The sequence below is a fragment of the Daucus carota genome, chromosome 6, assembly GCF_001625215.2.
Source record: "Daucus carota subsp. sativus chromosome 6, DH1 v3.0, whole genome shotgun sequence".
Taxonomy (NCBI): Eukaryota; Viridiplantae; Streptophyta; class Magnoliopsida; order Apiales; family Apiaceae; genus Daucus; species Daucus carota.
Genome location: NC_030386.2, coordinates 34,462,059 through 34,482,542, shown reverse-complemented (window position 1 = coordinate 34,482,542; position 20,484 = coordinate 34,462,059). Strand labels below are relative to the sequence as shown.

Sequence of the window (20,484 nt, the reverse complement as noted above, 5' to 3'; positions counted from 1 at the left end):
CATATGCTGTATTTTATCGTTAGATAAAATTATAATATATTGCTTTTGTATTACTTAGAGGAAAACAAATTTACAGAGTTTGGAATCTTGAATTTCTTGGATAGTTTCGCACCATCCATGGATCTTTGCCGGGGAAATAATATATAATTTCGATGCACTGGATTAATACAAGTAAAATCATCTGTTTTTTAGCTAATAAAACAGTACTTGAAATGAGCATAACCAGAGTGAAGCTTTTATAAGTAGTACAATAACTAACTATGGATTTTATTGCTTATAATTTTCCAACCTTAGCATCCTCTGTCCTTGACTCTTTAGTCAGCAATGCTGCATTGAGAAACTCTTGTATACATTTTACAGAGGATCCCTTGTAATCCTCCTCATCTCTTATTGCATCTTCAATCACTGCTTTCACTTCACAAGCTATATCTCTCATTTTCTTCCCTTTACCATCATTCCTCATGACCGTCTCTATCGTATGAGCTATTTCTTCACACCTGACCTCAAGTTGAGTCCCCCTAGCTACCTCAACACAAACCCCGATCTCCTCTTCCAAGAGCTTCACATTAAAAAACTGCTCAAAATACAATGGCCAGCCGATTATTGGCACTCCATAACTCAGCGATTCAAGAACCGAATTCCATCCACCGTGGCTCAGAAACGCTGCTATAGACTTGTGTGACAAAATTTCCACTTGAGGTGCCCATCTAGAGACGATCAGTCCTCTGTTTTGCTCTTCAACCCTCTTTGTCATTCCCTCCGGAAGCCATTCCTCAGCATTAAACTCCGCATTAATACCAAATCCTAGCGGAGGCCTAACAACCCAGATAAAGTTTTTGCCACTAATTTCCAGAGCTTTAGCTAACTGTGTCATCTGTGAGGCAGAGATCGTGCTTTGTGACCCAAATGAGATATACAAAACTGAGTTCAAAGGCTTCGAATCCAGCCATTTCATACATACATCAGAACTAACACCGAAATTTTTTCCACCTCGAGATCGATTATCTACTGATGGAAGTACTGGTCCAATTGGCCAAACAGACAAACCTAACTTTCTTCTAAAATAACTCAAACCAATCCCATCTATCTCTTCAACTGTATTAAACATAATTGCATCCGATTTCACCCATGAAGAAAGATTATAAACCAAAAATTTTGACCAGCGATCAGTACCATCAGCCTTTAACATAATATCCATAAGTTGTGTGACATGAACTTTTCCAGCCTCGCGAAAATCTGGCAAACTGAACTCCATAAACTCTGTTTTCCTGTGTGGTAAGTTCATCCACAAGGAATAGTAACAACCCAAGCCAAAGCCACTACAACCGCTAAAAATAGCATGGAAAACACCAAACTCATGTGTAATGTCTGCTGTCCAGCCGAAAAACATGTCAGTTATGACACAAAGCAGTGGATCCCCGCCAGTGATGAGATCGTTGAGAAGGTTTCTAAAATGGGGTTTGAGTGATAGAGAAGCTTCAAAAAAGTCCAGCATAAGGTCATACGTGACAGCATCGGTGTTCTCAAGACCTGGTGGAAGGCCATAGTTGGAGCTGTCGAATGGAATTTCAACAAGATGGATGGTTGAGCTTGGAGGGAGAGATTTCCTAAGGTTTTTGATGTTGAGAGGAGTGCTTACAAATCTTATTTTGTAGTTGCCCATCTTTTCTATCTGTAAAGCTAAAGTTAAGAAGGGGATTATGTGACCTTGTGCCATGAACGGGAACATAACTATGTTCTGGTCTGTTTCCTCCATTTCAGTGGAAATCGTAGATTCTTGAAAATAAGTTATGGAGGAGATATTGATCAAGGAACCAGAAATATAAAGGTTTTTTATTACACAACTATTGCTGTATGGTAGTAATTTTTACAAAGAGTTACAAGGAACTGTAGTACCAAACTGTTAGGCCAACACTGAAGAGTACTACTGCCACGCCTAACTGGGCTCTGGAGGATACATGAGAATTTAAATGTTAAACATGAGCAGAAAGGTAGAGCATTTATAAACACAATTGTGACTTACATGTTTATACCACAACAAAGTTGCCACCAACATTTCCATATACAGGTCTAGAAAACTGAAAGGAACTAAACATATAATTAATTCAATTAGTGGCTGATTAACACGGTCCAAGTATATAAAAGTTCTACTGCTTTCACGACTTTGCTTAGTTGATTAACTAAATTCATGAATGATTTCCTCTTACTACCGTATAAGAAAAAGGAAACTCTTTTTCTTTTACTAAGACATCTTGAAATGTATATTCAGTGCTTTCTCGCAAACTGTTTCAGTTGTGTTAATCTCTTACCTTTCCCTGGGGTCATATAGGTATGTTGCTGCTAGCCTAAATTGCCTAACTAACCAGCTTAAAGGCAAACTAAGGCAACTGAATTGAACCAAGTAATCAAACTTATAGCCACTAAAAAATATTTAAAAGCACAATAATTTATGAAATATAACTAATCTGTTCAAGTAGCACTACAATTTTGCGAGTCATAAACTGTTCTGAGTCTTCTGACCATTAAAACCAGACAATGTGTATAAGCGTGCAATTCGGTTTCTCTTGATTAAAATAAAACAATAAAACACATTATTTCACTTCTCTTAGAATTTTTAATATAGAAGAGGATAAAAGTATGTAACAGTTCAAGAGCTCAAGAGAACATCACTATGTTTATGGCCATCTTCCATCCGAATCCATGATTTCAGTACGAAGGGATCTTGGGTTATCTCCAAAATTCTAGATCCTCTAGACCAGTTCCCATAACCACCATAACCTGTATGTCTAGCGAAGCATAGCCACAGAGCTTTGTCAGGGCAGCACCAATCCAAGCCATGGTTATGACCTACGAATACTGCCTACACCAAAAAAGTGAAGATTACTTGATTGGACACCATTGCCCCAAAGCACAACTATTGAACGCTTATCTCTGCAATGCTAAATTGTAAATTATATACTTATCATCCAAAGGTATTTGTAACAATCTTATCTCCATATTACTCATCATTTAATATCAAACTCCAAGGTCCAGATTTAATTTCAAGTGATAACTTTCACATTTTAACAACATTTAAGAAGCTATGTATATATATAATAGATAAAATATTATGTATTTACCTTAACAGAAGACCTTCTTCTAAGAAGTTTCATTAAGCCCATTTCAGATTCTTGTGAAGCTACAGTCTCCATGAACATTGAGCCCACACAAGGCTTATGTCCTTTAAACTTTGGGGCCACCTTCGTGTAGGCTTTGCTCGGTATATGCCAAAATATTATCTCTGGAACCCTATAAAATGACGCGAAAAAGGTTTCTGAGGATTTGGAGGGAAGAAAATGTGAATTCTCTTTTCATTACATTAAATCAATAAAAGAAAATATATATTGATAAACCTCTTACAACTATTGGCTAGTGCACTTTCTGTGCTTAAGTAGAATTTCTTTCCTCTAAATGGAACAGAGGAAGTCACGATTTATTATAATACCCCAATTATCTACTCAATTCGATCTTAGAACATATATCTCTCGCTTCTTGGAGACAAATGGGAAATCAAAAGATCTGAGTCAACAATTATTTACAGTTTTTGTAGTGTCCATCAAAAAGCAGAATATTCAAGGGTAGTGCTTCTTATCTAACCTTGCATCAGGATTTATTTGTTGAGATTTGACGCGAAACCATTCTGCCTGAGCAGTTGATAGTATCTCAGGGTATGACCCACCACCGGAATCAAAGAAGTACATGAATGCTACTGGTACTTTGGAATCACTTGATGATGAAATCTGAAGGACGTAGTTAGATATGCTTGGCCAAAGATAATTAGGACCACTTCTAGAGTATGAAAAGGCATTATGCTCAATCTCGTTTTTCATCAGCTCCGAACGTGGTGTGCCCTTGAACCTACATGCCTCTCCTGAAATCAAATAAAATACCTGAATCACCAACCCGAAAGAAGTCTCCCATTCAAAATTGCATAAACATTATGACATCTCATAACAAGAGTGTCATATGTCCATTTTCTTTAGCTGAAACATTATGACATCTCATAACAAGAGTGTCATATGTCCATTTTCTTTAGCTGTATGGAAGGTATTTTATCAAAATAATTCCTTGTGTGCAAATGTAGTGATACAAGCTGCAGGGGACAGCTTATCCATTACAGTACTGAACTCACCAAAAAAATTTGCAGAACAATTTACTGGAGGTATTCCAGTGGCAGAAAACCACTCTAACGGCCACTCAAAGGATGCATCGTCATGATTCCCAAACACACTGGCCCATGGGGTATTCCTTGCTCTTGTAGGGGACAATGCCTGATTCCAATACAAGCTAGCATTTTTAATTGGTATATTGTTGGCTGTAATGACATCCCCAAGATAAACCACAAAATCTGCAAAAGACATATAATTATTGCAAATTTTCTGTGACAACATAAAATATTGCCATTCCATATTACATTCTACAGCATTGAATCTGATACAGTGTGATCAAAGAACTTTTCACTTGATCAGCTTGTAGGTTCTGGAATGATACAGTGTGCATCTCGGCACATGAAGCAATATGTATTAAACATCACAATGACTAAAACCGCCGCATTTCACAGCCATATATTCATCACACCTCGTTTAAAACTTGGTTATCGTAGAAAAATAGCGTTGAAATATCGCAATATAACTCAGCAGATTGAGGATCTTGCAAAATCTATCACAGCTAAACATTACTTTTTTATTAGCAGATGGGAGTAAAATAATTTATGAAACTGCATTTTACATTAATTTTCAATTCAAAAAAATATTAAAATAATTAATGAAACTGCATTTTACATTACGTGTCAAGCCTGATTCCCGAGTCTTAACATACAGAGTGGTGGACAAAGCCAACTGGCAGAGTCAGAGTCAACAAGTCCAGCCGGCAAAGTCAAATAGTGGTGGTGGGAAAAGTTGTTAAAGTTAGTGGTTGTTACATTTTCTGTGTAGGGTCCTGGTCCCCAGCAAGTGATTGCTGGGGGACCGTTATCTGGCAGTCGATTTTTCCACCGTTGGATCTGACCACGGACGGCCATGATTAGAAGTTAAATTTTATACGTCTAGCGCTTAAAAACAGCTATACGCCTCATGTCTAGCGCTTTTTAACCGCTAGACGGTAAAATATTTTTTAAGCGTATAGCGCTTAAAAAGCGCTAGAAGACGAGGACTGGTTTAAATAGGCATTCAAATACAACATCAGACGCGAAGAGACAAATAACGGGCGAAAAGAGCGATTCTGAGTAGACAGCAAGTGATTGAGATCATACTAACTAGCCATCGATTTAGAGGAGCATACACTTATTTTGTTGTGGATTCAACTGAGGACACAGGTATGAATCAAAATCCAAGTTCAGTGTATGATTTCTCACATGCGCGCAATGTGTTTGCTTAAATGCCACAATGAGGAAATTTGTTTTTTATGTGCAAAATCTATTAAATCTATTTGAAGCTAATGCATAGTGAAGCAATACTTCAATCAGGTTGCAATTTTTGTATATGTTATCTGTATTTGATCTAGATTTTTTTGTTGCTAACTACGCGCTTGTTTTTCTGCATTAAAGCTTTTATTAAGTATATGATTTGAACTGATTTAATAGCATTATTTGTCATAGTTTTAAATGTTCAAAGTAACCTAAAGATTTAGTTTTTTTTGGGTATTTCAGGGATGGAAGACATACTACCGGGTCCTAGCCGACGGGTTATCACGGATAATTCCTATCATGTCAGTGACGATGTTTGGAGGGGTACAGACAGAGGAGCTCTACAATGTTTTGGTGTCAGCCGCCTCCTCCATTTATGGGTCCTTTCAGATGCACAGAGGGATCTTTTACATACAGTCGGATTTGGCTTATTTGCAAATTAGGATGTGGGGGTTCAGAATGACACATCCTTAGTATCCGCACTTGTGGAGCGATGGAGGCCCGAGACAAACACTTTTTTTATGAGGCAGGGTGAGATGACAGTGACCGTAGAGGATGTTGGCTATATTCTAGGTTTGCCGGTTCTTGGGCAACCATTAGCAGGGCCAGCCATCGAGAGCCCTAAATCTTGGTTTAAGAGGTATTGGTTCGAGCATTTGACAGATAAAGAAGTTGATGTTGCGTGGTGTAAGTCGGGTGGTATCAAGTTCACTTGGCTCTACGAGAGATATGGAAAGGTTGCTGTGGAGGGTGACCCTGAGCGGATCGGGCTACATACGCAGGCATACCTGATGCTAGTTCTGGGAGCAGTTCTTTTCCCTACCAGGAGTAGGAGCTTGGTTCACCCGAGGTACATCGGCCTTCTACGGGATATATCTCAGATACATACATATTCTTGGGCCTCCGGTGTTTTGGCTTATTTGTACAGAGCTCTTGGGATGGCAGCTAGGAAGGAGAGCAGCCACATAGCTGGATGTATGCTTTTATTACAGATTTGGAGTTACGAGCGCTTTGATATAGGGCTACCCACTCCTTATCCTCAGCAGGGGAGATACCCAGTTGCTCTGTTTTGGGCATATCCTAAGGCAAAAGCAGTTGAGGGGGAGGTGAAGGGGAAGTCGAAGCCTGTGCTCGGCAAGCGGCAACGGCGGCGGGGTTCGAAGGGTCCACACCATAACTTGCCACATTATAGGGGTGAGTTCGATGGAGTTGGATCTGATATAGTTAAGTGGACTCCATATGCACATTTTGAGGCGGCCGTGGAGTGTGAGCCAGAGGAGGGAGATAGAGTTGAGGGTGAGGTGCCCGCAGTTGGGCTGCATTTGGATTGGAATATCATTGAGGCACAGTTCGCTGGGCAGTCGAGACTTCCTATGATTTGCTTCGATATATGTGAGTATCAGCATTCTGACAGGGTTTTGAGGCAGTTTGGATTGAGGCCGTGCATCCCTAGGCCCCCTGTTGACATGAAAAAGTACAGAATGCCGAAGTTGAAATTTCATGCATGCAATTCAGAAGGGCAAGGCAAGACGGATCCCGGGTTTCCTAATGAAGCAGCGGCTAGATAATGCTTCTAGGGAATAGTTATTGGTGTTTTGTATGCAATTTCATTTGGACAGTGTAGTTAGTTTTGAATTTATACAATCAATCCTTACTTCATATCGGTTGTTAATCAACCGTGTCCCGTTCCCGTCCCCCTTGTTTATTTGGCTTTTGTTGATCCCCCCGCCCCCTTGTTTATTTGGCTTTTGCTGATCCCCCCGCCCCCTTGTTTATTTGGCTTTTGCTGATCCCCCCGCCCCCTTGTTTATTTGGCTTTTGCTGATCCCCCCGCCCCCTTGTTTATTTTGTTTGTTGGCATGTGTTTGTGGTTTACAGGCTAGCCAAAAAACAGGGGAGGGCAGGGCTAAACAGTCTCTGTGCTTCCAGCGCTTAAAAAGCGCTCGACGCCAGAAACTGATTTATCCGTCTAGCGGTTTTTTATAGCTAGACGTGTAAATCAATTTTCTGGCGTCCAGCGCTTAAAAAGCGCTTGAAGCACAGAGTGTTCCCCTGTTTTCTGGCTACCAAATCTGCATTCCCAAGTGACATAGCCAAACCAGTTCAGGTCATGGTAGAACAGAGCATACAAATTCATATAAATTCACTTTTGGTTCATATAAATTTAGAGAAATTCATATAAATTGACCTAAAATCATAGAGAATCATAGAAATTCATAGAAACTCATACAAATTTATAGAGGTACATAGAAACTCATAGAAATTCATAGAAATACATAGAAATTCATAGAAATTCATACAACTTAAGAAATATTATACATCCTTACAAAGTTTACAACATGAAGAACATTAGGAATCAATTAAAATTCCTAGGAGATTAGAGAAGCCAATTGAAAGGTGATGACGAGGGGTTTCATCCATGCTTATGAAACAAGTTGCTTTGTACAACACCAAAACACTTCCTTCGCGCACCTCACCGGTCGTGATCATTGGATGATCCTTGGTGTCGTCAACAATATTCACTTCAATTGACTCAGAGCCATCATACAATCTAAACTTGGCAAGAAAACACATTTGGTACTGAACTGGAACGATATCCTCCGTTTTCAAATTACTTACGAACCCCTTCACAAAATTGATGCGGACTTGATCTCTTTTGTAACGGGGATCGCGTGGCCTCAACTTGTTTATTTGGGAAATTCGGTTGCATTTCATAGGTTCTCCACCATCCCAATGGTGGAACATGCAACGCGTGTCCGTACTTGACGGTCCCAAAAGCAAGATGGGAAGAAACTATGGTGGAGGACATCTCCTTGCTTTTGCCTCCATCTCTCCCCGAGCAATCCAGTCACAAGCTTCGCTCCATCTCCTCTCCCTTTCTATTTCTTCCTCCGGAGGATATAAGTTAAAATCCTCCTCTTCAACCCCGGGAGCATCTATCCAGAAGCCGTTTGCGTAGGATGGGGGATCCAATGGCAAACGGGCAATAATGTTGTGCATCTCATTGTCTGAGGGTGTCGACCAAGATCGAAACCAACTTTCACTCAAAGGTCCCTCCGAGGATGAAAGTGAATCACTGACATGAGAAAGTGTGTCACTAACATGAGAGACCGAATCGGCATCAGAATTGTTACCACCTTCCATTTTTCACCTACATAAAATCACATAATATCATATAAAATCACATGAAATGATATAAAATCATATAAATCACAAAAAAATCATATAAAATCACATAAAATCATATAAATCACGAAAAATCATATAAAATATCAACAATTACATTTGAGAACTCTTAATTTCTTCTTGTAATTTTTTGCAAGTCCTTATATCATGGCCTTCTTCATGACATTTCTTGCATTTTCTCTTTTTCTTACTAAGCCCTTCAACTGGACTTTTAAATCTTTGGGGTTTTTTCCTCCCCTTTGTTTGAGAAACTATAGGGTCAAGTACGGGCGCATTCAACTCATCAACATTTTTTTCTTCACTTTCAGTCATGGGATTCTCAGTGCTAGTAACAGGGACCCCGTCAACTCCCATTTTCTCAAGATTCTCAATCTCTCGATTCATGACCTCGAGTGCATACTCGTACCTTTCCTTGGAAACCATGCTACTATGACAAAAACTCATCGTTAGTAAGGTCATATGGTTGAATCTTTGAGTTGGTGTCAAGTCGGTAGATGATGGATCATCGCAATTCACGGCATATGGTAGCATACCATCAACCCTATTTGCATCTCTTGTCCAACGACGCCTAATAAATGCATGTGGTATTTTGCCGACATTTTTCTTGTTCAAAATGGCCATGATGTGACGACATGGGATTCCCAAATGTTCATACATTCGACACACACAACTTCCCGTCAGGGCTACTTTGTTGAACTTCACGTCATACATTGTTTTCTTGCTTGCTTCCGTCAAGGGTCTGTAACACTTATAATGTGTTACCTCGTCCCCTAACGGGAGGTTATCTTTATCCTTCTCAACAAAGTACTTGGAAGCTTCTACCACTTGAACTTGGAATTGGCGGAACATCTCTTTCGTATACAACGAAGCCCCATCATGTTCCAAAGCCGTCTTCATCCTCATGTAACGGGTTTTATTCTTTGTATTATTGTCCTCCTCCTTCTCCCGCATGAATTGTCTTTCGATAGCTTTTTGTGCATTCTCGACAAATTCCTTTAATCCCGTACTAGAACTCACGTAGCTATCAAAAAATGCATTCATTCCCTCACTCCTTGATGTCGTGTTCTGACCCGCGGAGAATGTACTCTTAGTATAAGCCGATATCCATTTCTCTTTCAACACGTACAATCCTTGTAACCATGTATGATCTTTCAAATCATACTTCACAACCAACTCCTCCCACCGCTCCTCGAAAACATTTTCGGACAACGAATTGTATATGCAATTGTTGAAGTCCGCTTTGAATGTTCCCGGATGCTTTATATAAAGGGTGTTTAATTTTTCTGGGAATTTCTGGCTAATATGCCATGAACACAACAAGTGTCGTGTCTGGGGTAGTATTGAAGCAATTGCCCCAGCCATTGCTTGATCTTGGTCGGTGATTATAGCGTTTGGGTGTTTGTCGCCAACCGCTTCAAGCCACGTTCTAAGCACCCATTCGAAACTTGTTCTTACCTCATCCCGCATAAGTGCAAATCCAAATAAAACGGATTGATAATGATGGTTGACCCCAGTAAACGGCACAAATGGCATGGCATACCTGTTTGTACGGTATGTGGTATCAAATGCAACAACTTCCCCAAAATTACTGTAAGACATCAAACATTTTGGATCCACCCATACGAGATTTTTCAAGCGGTTCTCTTCATCCACTTGAGTTTTGACAAAAAATTTCCCACCGCTTTCTTCTTTCAAACGTCCTAATAGATCCAAACCCGCTTGAGCATCACTAACTTGTATTTTTTTCTTCCGCTCATCCCGCACTACATTCCTCACATTTTGACTACCAAACCCAACATTATTCACTCCACCTTGCATATTACTAAAAAGACTCATGGTTTGGCTAGGACGAATACCCGACACATTTAAGGTTTTTATCAGATTTCTAGCTGCGGCTGAGACATGTCTTTCCCGCTGAATCAAACACATTTTACTAGGCGATACAACATCATGATTGTGTTGTAATTCTAGTGTAGTCAACTCCCAATAATCCTTTTTCTTTCCCTTAATGACATACATCCTCACCTTACAACCACTTCTAGGAAGTTTATCTCGACGTTGTGTACCCATATTATTCCCCACACATAACTCATCGTCCTTAACACCTTCGTCTTTATTTTCACCTGCAAGTCTACAAACAAACATCCGAGCATATATTTCATCCACTTTTGCCCGTTTCTGTGTTTGTTGTATTTTAATAGCAAACCCACTCCTAAGGGCATACGCTCTAATAAATCTATCCGCCGCATCTAAAGTATCAAATTTTTTATTTAAATATGGAACATCATTATTTTCATTTGTTCCAACTTCTTCGTTGTCATTATCAAATATATAATCATCTACGTTATCATCTATATCTACATTCAAATCAATCTCATCATCAACACTTACAACATTTGTATTATCAACCCCATTTACATCAACCCTAACATTTTCATCAACAACATCATTACCATCTTTAATATCAATGAACACCCTATCAACAACCCTATTAGGTTCAACAACATCATCAACATGTATAAAATCATTATTATCGACTATTTTAACTCTTTTTCTTGGAACAAAATCTTCAAATAACGAATCCGCCATAATAATAACACTACAAAAAGCAAATAGAGAGTAAAATGTTACCACACTAGTGTTGTCTTCTTGTTTGATCTTTAACTCCCACTTCAAAATGGCTCTCTCAATATCTCTCTCTCTCTCAACTTTTTCTTGCACCATAAATGAGCACAATAAATGACCTACCTTGCAATATATGAGCGATCAGAGAATGAGTCCTGTGCTTCGAGCGCTTTTTAAGCGCTAGACACTTAAAAAATATTTTTCCGTCTAGCTGTTTTTAACCGCTAGACATGGAGAGTCTAGCGCTTAAAAACCGCTAGACGGCACGAATCTAACTTCTAATCGCGACCGTCCGTCGTCATATCGAACGGTGGAAAAGTTGAATGTTGGATAATGGTCCCCCAGCAGTCACTTGCTGGGGACCAGGACCCTTCTGGGGTATATAAACAGTAGTAGTGGTTACTTTGTATAGTTAGTTCTGTTCTTGTAAATACACTTTAATACAGTTCTCTCTATATACACTTTTCTCTGAGTTTTAATGGAGTTCTTGAGCTAGATTCACAGTTCTAACACCGAGACGATGAATCCAGAGGGATAGAGGGACAGGGTGAGTGGTACATACTCCTTCAGTCCCCGAATTGCATATATTGGGTGCGGGCACGTAGTAATGTTTTTGTAAAGTATGGTCTTATAATTTATTTTAAATATTTTTTTGTTGAATAAATTTTTTTTTTTTTTTGAAAAGATGAATAAAATTTAATATTTAATTGTTTAGAAAACAAATTATAAAATTATAATTTATACAATTATTAAAGTATGTGCTAAGCAGCGAAAAAACATATAAACATGAGTCGGGCGCGGTAGCATAGAAAAAGTACCCATTAACAGATATTCCCTTGTCCCATTTAATTCTATACGTTTCTTTTTCACTGTTCGACACGCACTTCAATGCTCTTATAAAATATAGTTCTATAACTTATTTTTAAAATTTTCTTCTTCTAAATAAAAATATAACATTCAAACTTTTATTCAGAAAAAAAAAATCTTCAAAATAAGTTACAGAACTATACTTTACGGGAGCATTAAAATCCGTGCCGCGTCCCCGTCCCCGATGTATATAACTCAGGGGGACGGAGCTGTTAGATATTTGAATAAATTTGATTATTTGAATATTTGATTTTGATTATTTGAATATTTGATTTGCATGTATTTATTTGATATTTTTGTGACTTATGATATAATTTTGTAACCAATGAAATTGATTTGTAACTCCTAATAATAACCATGGTTTTAGTGTTATGTGGGGTTACAAATTTAAATTTATTGCATTGTGGGGGTTACAAAATTAATTGGGTTGTAAGTTACAAATTCTTACTCCTATATAAGGAGGCCTTTGCACATTGGTTGAGTATACAAATACATCACTTTCTTGCATTCCTCTTAGAGCTTTTTAGAATTCAGTTTCTGTGAGATAGAAGCAATACTTGTTCGGTTCGTAGGAGACGGATCTCTAGTGTTTTAGATCACCTCTATTCGTTGTATCCTGGGAGACGGAAGTCACAACACTTTCAAGCACCACGTGGAAGGGACTAATCTGTTTTAAGGATGTTGAAGGACAGAATGATATTTTGGGAATATACTGAGGGTTGTTTGGTCATTGTAATGTCATAACAGAAAGTTAGTTACAAACAGTGTGTATATAACAACTCTGTAGTTGTCTTTCTGTGCAAGCTTTTAGAAAATGAAATGAAACATTCTCTACATTTTCATGAGCACATACATCTTGTTTTTCTCATTATGGTATCAGAGCATGGTGTGTGTAGATTGAGTGTAGAATTTCAGTTTCGTTATTGATTTGTGATCGCTGAGTGCTCACTCTTCTTACTGATTTCTTCAAAAGTTGAGTTTTATGGCTGCTGGCGGTAGATTCACGTTTCAAGATATGCAAAATCCATTGTTTCTGCATCCCTCAGATGGTCCTACATCTATAATTGTCTCGAAGCTTCAAGGTGCGAGTGATTTTCGTTCATGGAAGCGTTCTATCGAGATACAACTGGCTGCAAAACGAAAATTAGGTTTTGTTGATGGAAGCGTGTTGAGAAGCACGACTGATCTTGTTGATGCTGCACAGTGGGAAACGTGCAATAATCTGGTAATTTCCTGGCTTCATAACAATGTCTCTGATTCTATTCGTAGTTCGATTCTCTATGTGTCTTCTGCTGCTGAAATATGGCGTATCCTAGAGAAACGATTTATGCTTACTAATGGATCGAGAAAATATAAATTGAATAAGGATCTATTTGAGTTGAAACAAAATCAGTTGACAATTGCTGAATATTATACGAAATTGACTTGTCTGTGGGATGAAATCGAGTGTTTGAATGTGTTGCCTGCTGTTTCTGCTGTTACACCGGAAATTTTGGCATTATTGAGTAAAATCAATACTCTTCGTGATGAAGCAAAATTGTTCCAGTTTCTTAATGGTTTGAATGAGGTTTATGCATCTCATCGTAGTCAATTGTTGATGATGATACCTCTTCCAACTGTTGATATTGCTTGTGCTGCACTTCAACAAGAGGAATCTCAAAGAGAAATTTTACATACTGAACATACACCTTTGGAATTTGAGAGTGCAGCTATGTTTAGTCAAGGCAACAGTCAAGGTCATTCATCTCAAGGAAGAGTGTTTGAGTGCACAGTTTGTCACAAAAAAGGTCATACATCTGATAGATGTTGGATGGAAATAGGCTATCCCAAATGGCATGATAAACACAAGCTGAAGTCAGGGGGGAAATCACAGCAATCTGGTAATAAACGAATGAGTAATAATGCACAGCTGAGTTCAGCTGATTCTGTGGAAAATGCTGCTGCTCTGACTTCTCAGCAGTTGCAACAACTGTTAAAACTGATTCCACATACAGAAACTGATGATGAACTTGATGAGGCATTTTCTGGGATGGTGACTTGTTGTTTATCTTTTGCAACCAGTGGTAATGATATGTGGATAGTTGATACAGGTGCTACAGATCATATGACTGCTTACTTGGACAAACTTGTTGATGTTAAGAAAGCTCCTTCCAACAATGTAATTAACTTACCAAATAATGGAGTTGCAAAGATCACACATGTTGGAACCTTGACTCTGCAGAATGGTCTGATTCTGAAAGATGTGCTATATGTTCCTAGTTTTAAACACAATTTGCTGTCAATAAGGAAATTAGCACAGGATAACAAGTGTTCAGCCACTTTTACTCCAACTGAATGTCATATCATATCCACAACTACAAATGAGGTCTTGGCTACTGGACTGATTGATCATGGTCTCTATTGTTTTCTGGATTCATCTCAGAAGATTCACACTGCTGCAGCCTCTTCCAGTTCAAAAGTTGCTCACTCGGATTACTCATTGTGGCATCAGAGGTTGGGACATGTTTCTAAAACCACAATGCACCATATGCCTAAGTTTAGGCATCTCACTGTACACTCAGATTCTGAGGTCTGTCTTACTTGTCCACTTGCCAAATTTACTAAGTTGCCTTATCAGCTAAGTACAAGCCACGCATCTGAGCCATTTGAACTTGTTCACCTTGATACATGGGGGCCTTACAAGGTGAGTACAAGAGGTAATTTTCGTTACTTCCTCACCTTAGTTGATGATCATACTCGTATGACCTGGGTGTATCTTATGAATCATAAGTCTGATTTCTTGGAACGATTCATAACATTTCAGCAATATGTTAAGAATCATTTTAAAAAATCTGTTAAGGTGCTTCGCTCAGATAATGCACCTGAGTTCTCTGATACATCAGCTACTGCATACTACAAACATCATGGCATCATTCATCAGACCTCGTGCCCTTATAGACCACAACAAAATGCTAGAGTTGAACGTAAACATCGACAAATTCTGGAGTTATCACGAGCTCTGCGGTTTCAGTCTGGTTTGCCTTTGATGTATTGGGGAGATTGTGTTATGTCAGCAGTGTACATCATGAATCGATTACCAACTGCTGCCTTGAACCACAGAGTTCCATATGAACAGTTGTTTAAGGAAGATGTGGATTATACAGAACTCAGGGTGTTTGGTTGCTTAGCTATGGTGGCTAATCCAAATCCTACAGCTGACAAATTTGCTCCTAAAGCAGTGCCTTGTGTGTTTTTGGGATATACTGGCCTAACAAAGGGATTTAAATTTTTGAATCTCATTTCCAATACTACTTTTGTGTCCAGAGATGCAGAATTTCATGAGCATCTGTTTCCCTTGAACTCAAATGTACCTCAACCATACATGAAGCCATTACCAGTGCCAATGCCTAATCCTCCTCCTGTTTTTGTAGAGGCTGATGAATTTGTGACTGCACCATCAACTACCACGGAGTCTCAAGCTCAGGTGCATACTCCTTCTCCTCCTCCTGTTCGACGTTCACAGCGGACTACAAAACCACCATCTTGGCTACAAGAATATGCTTCCACTATTACAAACAATGCTACTAATATAGCACAGTCAGCATTGTATGAGATCACTTCTGATTTCAGTTGTTTTCAAGCTACAGTGTCTAAAGCTAAGGATCCAAAATGTTTCTCTCAAGCTGTTCTTCATGATCACTGGGTTGCTGCTATGAATCTCGAACTAGATGCATTAGAAAGGAATGGCACCTGGGAAATTGTCGAGCTACCTCCTGATAAAAAGGCCATAGGAAGTAGATGGTTGTTTAAGACCAAATTCAAACCGGATGGCAGTATAGAACGTTACAAAAGCAGACTTGTAGTTCTTGGATGTAAGCAGCAGTACGGAGTGGATTATGAGGAAACGTTTGCCCCAGTGGCAAAGATGTCAACTGTTCAGGCACTATTGGCGATTGCTGCTGTATATGATTGGAAAACCGTTCAGATGGACGTAACAAATGCGTTTTTATATGGTGATCTTGATGAGGATGTCTACATGACATTGCCTCTGGGGTACTCTTCATTGGGAAGCAGGATTACAACTGGTCAGACAAGTGATTCAAATGCTCAATCAAGGGTCAAATGGGTCTGTAAACTGTTAAAGAGTCTTTATGGTTTACGACAGGCACCTCGCCAATGGTTCAAAAAATTGTCTGATACACTTGTTTCTCTTGGGTTTGCACAATCTCAGAGTGATGCTAGCTTATTTACCAAGATCACGGACACCTCTACTACCCTGATACTTATCTATGTAGATGATCTATTGATTGCTGGTGACAGTGAAAGTGCAATTGATGAGCTGAAAACAATGTTATCACAGGCATTCCACATGAAGGATTTGGGGGCTGTGAATTACTTTCTTGGTCTGGAAATTGCTCGAAGTCCAGTTGGGTTTTTTGTCTCTCAGCACAAATATGTCCTTGATTTGTTAAAAGAGTTTCATATGGACACTGCTTCTTCTGTCAAAGTGCCTTTAGATTGTCACTTAAAGCTTACTCCACACTCAGGTGATCCATTACCAAATCCGAATGAATATCAACGCTTGATGGGAAAGCTAATATACTTGACTGTTACTCGTCCTGACATCACATTTGCTGTGCATGTGCTTAGTCAATTTATGCATCAGCCTATGACAACTCATATGCAGGCTGCCAAGAAACTTCTTCGTTATTTACGGGGCACATCTCAGCAAGGAATTCTGTTAGCTTCTTCTTCTGCAGTTCAACTGAAGGCCTTCTGTGATAGTGATTGGGCTAGCTGCCCCACTACCAGGCGTTCAACTACTGGTTTTTGTATCTTACTGGGTTCTTCACCTATCTCATGGAAGAGCAAAAAACAGGCTGTAGTTGCTCGTTCCACTGCTGAGGCAGAATATCGCGCCATGGCCATGACTGCGTGTGAGGTGACTTGGTTACATGCTTTGTTGAAGGACATGGGTATCAAAAACTTACCATCCACTGCTTTATACTGTGACAATCAGGCTGCAATTTCTCTTGCTGCAAATCCTGTTCTTCATGAACGAACAAAACACGTTGAAATCGACTGTCACTTCATCCGCGATAAACTCAAATCTGGTGCAATGCATACTCAGCATGTATCTACTCATGAGCAGGTTGCAGATATTCTAACAAAGCAGTTGTCTTCTCACCAACAATCCTATCTCTTGTCCAAGCTTGGAGCTGTCTCATCCCCAGCTCAGCTTGAAGGGGCGTGTTGAAGGACAGAATGATATTTTGGGAATATACTGAGGGTTGTTTGGTCATTGTAATGTCATAACAGAAAGTTAGTTACAAACAGTGTGTATATAACAACTCTGTAGTTGTCTTTCTGTGCAAGCTTTTAGAAAATGAAATGAAACATTCTCTACATTTTCATGAGCACATACATCTTGTTTTTCTCATTAAAGGACAGCGTGGTTTTTCACGTGCCTCGAATATTAGTTCGGTATTTTTATTGTTGATTATTGATTTCAGGTAATTTCTTGTCTTATACTGCTTACAGGAGCCACGGAGGGAGTATTCGTGAATCGTGAATCGTAAATCAGTATGTTACCCCAACTTCCTTACTATTATAACATGACTGGTTCAGTGGTTAGTATTTTAGAACTTTAACATCATCTACCTGAAACATGCTAGTTTAATATTTACATAAGATGTACTGTATCATACAATTGTATAATGACCAGGGAGTGAGGAGATAAGCATGCTAAAAGGAATAAAGAAAGGGAACCTGGGTGTTCATTATCCAGGATTGTAGACATAACCTTTACTGACTTGATATCTTGCTGTGGACCCCAAAGTGTCCACGCGTCCTCTCCGAAATGCAAGTCGGCAAATATCGCTATCTTAAACGATGACCCTTTTGTTATTTGGAGATATCTCTCCGCCGTCGTTCGGAGGGTAACATTCCGGTGACCGTCGACATTATTTGCGGAGCTGATTGTAAATATTTGGGAACATAAGAGAAGGGCACAGATAATTTTAGACAAGAGCATCCTGGGAAGAATGTTTGAACAAAAAACGTGTCCGTAACCAGTGAATTTATGTAATGTTATACAACGGGGCCGTTGTATCTAAGAAATTTGACGGCAATTCGGCAAGTTACCTCGATTTTGGTAAGAATTACTTTATACTTTCTTTCTTTAGATGTTTTTTCTGATCTTTTATATTTCAAATTTTGTCAATTTTATGATATAAAAATCGACTACTCTTATTTTTATATATATTTGTTTTATAAAAATAATAAAGATCAACTAATTTTATCTAGTATGCTTAATCAATATACTTATATAAAGGAGAAGCGAGGGGCGTGTAGGTGGCGCCTCTCACATCGCTCCGTTTTATTTTTCTAATTTTCTGGAATTTTTGGATGAAAAATATTAAAAATTAGAATTACCTTTTTTAGTTTCAGGTATATTAGAAGCAAGTTTCAGAATCTGATTTTGTTTCAATTTTGTTTCAGATTATCTATGGAATATAGTATCTTGAAAGTTTTAATCTGATTTTGTTTCAGATTATTTATGGAATATAGTATCTTGAAAGTTTTAATCTGATTTTGTTTCAGATTATTCAATTATGGGAAAGACAGATTATTTATGGAATATAGTAGCTTGAAAATTTTAATCTGCTTTTGTTCAGATTATTTAATTATGGGAAAGAGTAGCAAATAAGTCTCTAGCTTGAAAATTTTAATCTGATTTTGTTCAGATTATTTAATTATGGGAAAGAGTAGCAAACAAGTCTTTCTCCACCTATAAATACCCGTATATATAGATCGTAGTATTTCAATTTTTAAAGGAGAAGCGAGGGGCGTGTAGGTGGTTCCTCTCACATCGCTCCGTTTTATTTTTTAATATTCTGAAATTTTTGGATGAAAAATATCAAAAATTAGAAATATCTTTCTCTTGCTCGATTTCTAACTCGGAGGTGTCGTTCTTCTGCAACGATAAGTGAAGGCTGTTACAGAAAAGGTTGTTGCAAGCAAATGTAGTTATAGACCGTTATATTGGAGTCGACAAATCCAAACACGGGAAAAGAATATAGTCTTGGCAGCGATGGTTGATGTCAATAAATTAACTATTAATGATGTATGTTTGTTGGTTATTCTTTTATAATATTTGTTTTGTTCATTGGACATGTTTGTTGTTGTTAATTTTTATATTATTTACTTTGTATACATGAAAAAATTATTCATGCATTATCTGTTTGCTCCGTTCAAGCAACTTCTAAGAGGGTGGTTATATTTAAGTTAAATGTTTTCGTGCACAATCAATCTAATAAAATTGGAGGAAGGTGACAATGTAAGAACATGATTACTTTTCCAAAAAAAATAAAATTTTAAGATTCGTCACGCTTTAAATTGTTATTTACGTGTATAAATTTATTGTCATTTTTTCACCATGAATTATAGTCCAATTTTACAATTTTATATATTAGTATTTGTATTACATCAAGATTTTTATAATATAAATTTATTTTATCGTACAAATATTAACTTGAAACATTAATATACTTTTTATAGACAGTCATAAAATTATTTTATTCTATAAATATTAATATTGGATCATTAATATAATTTTTATAGGCCGCCGCAACGCGCGAATTCTCAACTAGTTTATATAAAAAACAAAGACCCGAATCAAGATTTGTATGTAAATGGTATCTTGTGAGAAATGAAAATTACAAAATATGAGAAGAAAAAGATGTAACAAATATATATACTAATGATATTTTATCATATAAATTTGACGCTGATAAAGACAAATATCATATACAAGTTGAAAATTACAAAACATGAGAAGAAAAAAATATATTAGATATATGTATTAATGAAATTTTATCATATAATTTGAAACTAACGAAGACAAGTACATGATATTACGTGTTTATGTATCTTGAATAAATTAATAAAATTATAGGTCATATTAATCAAATATATTTAAAAATATAAATAGTAATATCAACTTGAAACAATTTAATGCATGAAGTTCGGGGGAGTGAATTTGTTTCTTTAGAAATTATATTATTTATTTATTTATTTTTTAACTTTATATTAATCCCACATACTCTTTCTGTCCCATTTTAACTATATTTAACTTTTTAACACGTATTTAGAGGTGTAAAAAGACAATGTCTACGCTTAATAAAAAAATTCAATTCTTATATCAAATAAAAGTTTAGATTCTAAACTTTTATTTGATATAAATTTTATAAAAAAAATTATATTTAGATATGATTTTTTTACACGTATTTTAAGATGTTAAAAAAATAATTAAAATATGTGTAAAAAATCAAAAATAATTAAAATAGGACGGAGGGAGTAATTTTTTTTTACATACTGTCCGT

General features: G+C 37.6%; 2 protein-coding genes across 3 annotated transcripts; both read right to left on the bottom strand.

Annotated features, from left to right (window-relative positions):
• Positions 1 to 26: 26 nt before the first annotated feature.
• Positions 27 to 2,282, bottom strand: LOC135147107 (UDP-glycosyltransferase 92A1-like). Its single transcript, XM_064079733.1, has one exon. It carries the CDS (start codon positions 1,754 to 1,756, stop codon positions 275 to 277), a length of 1,482 nt encoding a protein of 493 aa, XP_063935803.1. The 5' UTR covers positions 1,757 to 2,282; the 3' UTR covers positions 27 to 274.
• Positions 2,283 to 2,428: 146 nt separating this feature from the next.
• Positions 2,429 to 18,257, bottom strand: LOC108192946 (probable inactive purple acid phosphatase 16). Of its 2 annotated transcripts, none has more exons than XM_017359491.2 (5): positions 17,870 to 18,257; positions 4,172 to 4,387; positions 3,637 to 3,910; positions 3,120 to 3,288; positions 2,429 to 2,860 (listed from the first exon to the last, which is right to left on the bottom strand). In XM_017359491.2, the coding sequence occupies exons 1-5, from the start codon at positions 18,132 to 18,134 to the stop codon at positions 2,648 to 2,650; spliced, it is 1,137 nt and encodes a 378-aa protein (XP_017214980.2). In that variant the 5' UTR covers positions 18,135 to 18,257; the 3' UTR covers positions 2,429 to 2,647. The 2 variants fall into 2 exon arrangements, with proteins under 2 accessions (XP_017214980.2, XP_017214982.2); XM_017359493.2 differs by having other exon boundaries at positions 2,717 to 2,856.
• Between the last annotated feature and the right edge of the window lie 2,227 nt (positions 18,258 to 20,484).